The 2500-nt window shown below is 51.6% G+C and overlaps 2 protein-coding genes across 4 annotated transcripts in view; one reads left to right on the plus strand and one right to left on the minus strand.

Moving 5' to 3' along the window:
- Nucleotides 1–2500, minus strand: part of LOC134033479 (complement component C6-like) — a 130308-nt gene that overhangs the window by 25605 nt on the left and 102203 nt on the right. The window lies entirely within an intron of this gene.
- The window catches only part of efna5a (ephrin-A5a), a 29749-nt gene that overhangs the window by 17854 nt on the left and 9395 nt on the right, over nucleotides 1–2500 (plus strand). For all 3 annotated transcript variants that reach the window (XR_009932130.1, XM_062477673.1, XM_062477672.1), the window contains one exon: nucleotides 2089–2381. Coding sequence is in view for 2 of the 3 variants with exons in the window: in XM_062477673.1 (XP_062333657.1) it covers nucleotides 2089–2381 (293 nt within the window). In the remaining variant the exon portion in view is untranslated. The remainder of the gene's footprint in view (nucleotides 1–2088; nucleotides 2382–2500) is intronic.

Raw genomic sequence — 2500 nt, forward strand, 5'->3', positions numbered from 1 at the left:
AGGGAATCAGAGAGAGGGAGAGGAAGAGAGGGAAGGAGAGGAAGAGAAGAAGGGTTTGGTTTCATGTTTGACCCGAGCTGTAATTAGAGAGAGAGAAGGAGAAATCAGCTGACGAATCAGCCACATACACACACACACACACACACATGCAGGAGATACACACACCTACACACACATACCTAAACACGTACACACATATAAACACCTACAGATACATACACACACACAAACATGCCAACACACACCTCGACACACACACACTCTCCCTCACTCGCCCCTCTCACACCCAGTAGGACGGTCACTAATCCTGCTGCACATTTTCAATCCTTATAATGACAACCTGATACCCCCCCAGGACCCAGACCTGCCCCCCCCCTCCCCCCAAACTCTCCACGCCTTCTAATGTCTGGACACGGACCTGTCTCCCCAGCAGCTGCCTCTCCCCCCCTCTCCCTCCCCTCTCTGGGCTGACCTCAGATCTGCAGACCCCCAGCCACCTCTGCAGGAAGGGCCCAGTAACGTCTGATCCCAGCCCAGCCGTCAGTGTCAGTTTCTGGGTGTCGAACCCCCCACGTCGCCCCGCCGGAGCATGCCTAGACACGCCCCCCCCCCAGCCACCCAACCCTCCCCCCCAGCATGCTGCTGTGGCCTGCAGGGAGCCGGAGGATTGAAGACATCCGGGGTGTCAGTGATACTCAAACCTGGGGGCCATTAGCAGCTCAGAGGCACGCCCCCCCCCCCCCCTCCACCTCCTCCTATCTGTCTCCTTCTAAAAGCATCAGAAATGCAACCTTATATGGCTCCCTGGGGGGACTGTGTGTTTTCCGAAGGCTCTGCGGGAATGAATACCTGGCGTGTCTCGCTAACGGGCGCTAGCGCGGTACAGCAGCCCGGTCTGGCGGGGGTGGTGGGGGGGGGGGGGGGGGGGGGGGACAGAGTTTCTTTCCCCAAGCTCCATGCTCACTATGGCCTCCTACATCAGGCATATCAGGCTCACGGAAATCTCATTCTTAACGAGGGATTGTCTTTAATCTGCCAAAGCCCCCTTCTAACCAGGAGATTAGGATTTTAGTGCCTAGGATCAATATGTGATATATTCAACCTCGTTTTTCTATATCTTTACTGTATATCTTTACTCTGTGAGTAAATATGAGGATATTCGAATACTACTATATCTGTGAGTAATGGAGTATATTAGAGTACTACTATATCAGTTATAGTAGTACTTATGAGTACCACTACAATATGTGAGTATATCAGAGTACTGTATGTGAGTGTATTAGAGCATACTGTATTAGACCACCTGGAATCAATAGATGACATGTGGACGCTAGTTAAGTGCCTGAGACGCTCACAGGAGCACTCGTGTGAGTCATGGCTGCCCAGGGCCACCATGAACACAGTTTAGGAGGAGGGAGGAGGGCAGCTTGTCATAGCAGAGTCATCCAGGCGCTTGTGTCTGAGCTCCGCAGCGCAGGCTGAGGTGACTGAGAGACTGGAGGAGACGCGGCGGGCAGAACCGGAGGAGACGCCAGGAGTTTACATGTTTAGATGTTGTCTTGATGCGCTGTGTCTGCTGTGTGTCTGCCTGTCAGGGGAATTGCAAACACATGTGGAATGCTTCTCTAGCCAGTCTGGTGTCCATCAGGTAACTCCAGAATGCTCCAGTCCTGAATAATAGTGTGTTCCTTTTTGCTTTTATTATAACAACCTGCGCAACGGGGGTTGGGGGGAATTTGAACCTGTGACCTCTTGAAACACTCGACCACTGAGCTTTACCACTGAGCTATACCCATCCATGAAGCCGTGGCACGACTGTGGTTATGAATACTGACTCTACACAAATATACAGTTGAAGAACATACATGAACTACACACCGTAGCCCCAACAGTATTCTTGTGGTCAGAGTCAAGGAGCGTAATGTGTTTACCGCATGTTAAACACAGTTTAAGGACGCATGTTGATAGAAGTAGTAGGTTATAGATGACGTCGACAGTTGCGTTAGGCCTCTACGATGTTCTTTATCGACACTGAGCAGAGCCCTGACCCCTGACCTCTGACCTCTGACCTCTCTCCCTGGCCGGCAGGTTCTACCGAGGCGACTACCACATTGACGTGTGCATCAACGACTACCTGGACGTGTTCTGCCCTCACTACCTGGATCCCGTCCCAGAGGAGCGGGCCGAGCACTACGTCCTCTACATGGTCAACTACGACGGCTACAGCTCCTGTGACCACACAGCCAAGGGCTTCAAGCGCTGGGAGTGCAACCGGCCGCACTCGCCCAACGGGCCGCTCAAGTTCTCCGAGAAGTTCCAGCTGTTCACGCCCTTCTCCCTGGGCTTCGAGTTCCGCCCCGGCAGAGAGTACTACTATATCTGTGAGTATATATGACTATATTAGAGTACTACTATATCTGTGAGTATATATGACTATATTAGAGTACTACTATATCTGTGAGTATACATGAGTGTACTACAATACTACTATATCTTAAAG

This window comes from Osmerus eperlanus, chromosome 14 (assembly GCF_963692335.1).
Source record: "Osmerus eperlanus chromosome 14, fOsmEpe2.1, whole genome shotgun sequence".
In the NCBI taxonomy this organism is placed as follows: domain Eukaryota; kingdom Metazoa; phylum Chordata; class Actinopteri; order Osmeriformes; family Osmeridae; genus Osmerus; species Osmerus eperlanus.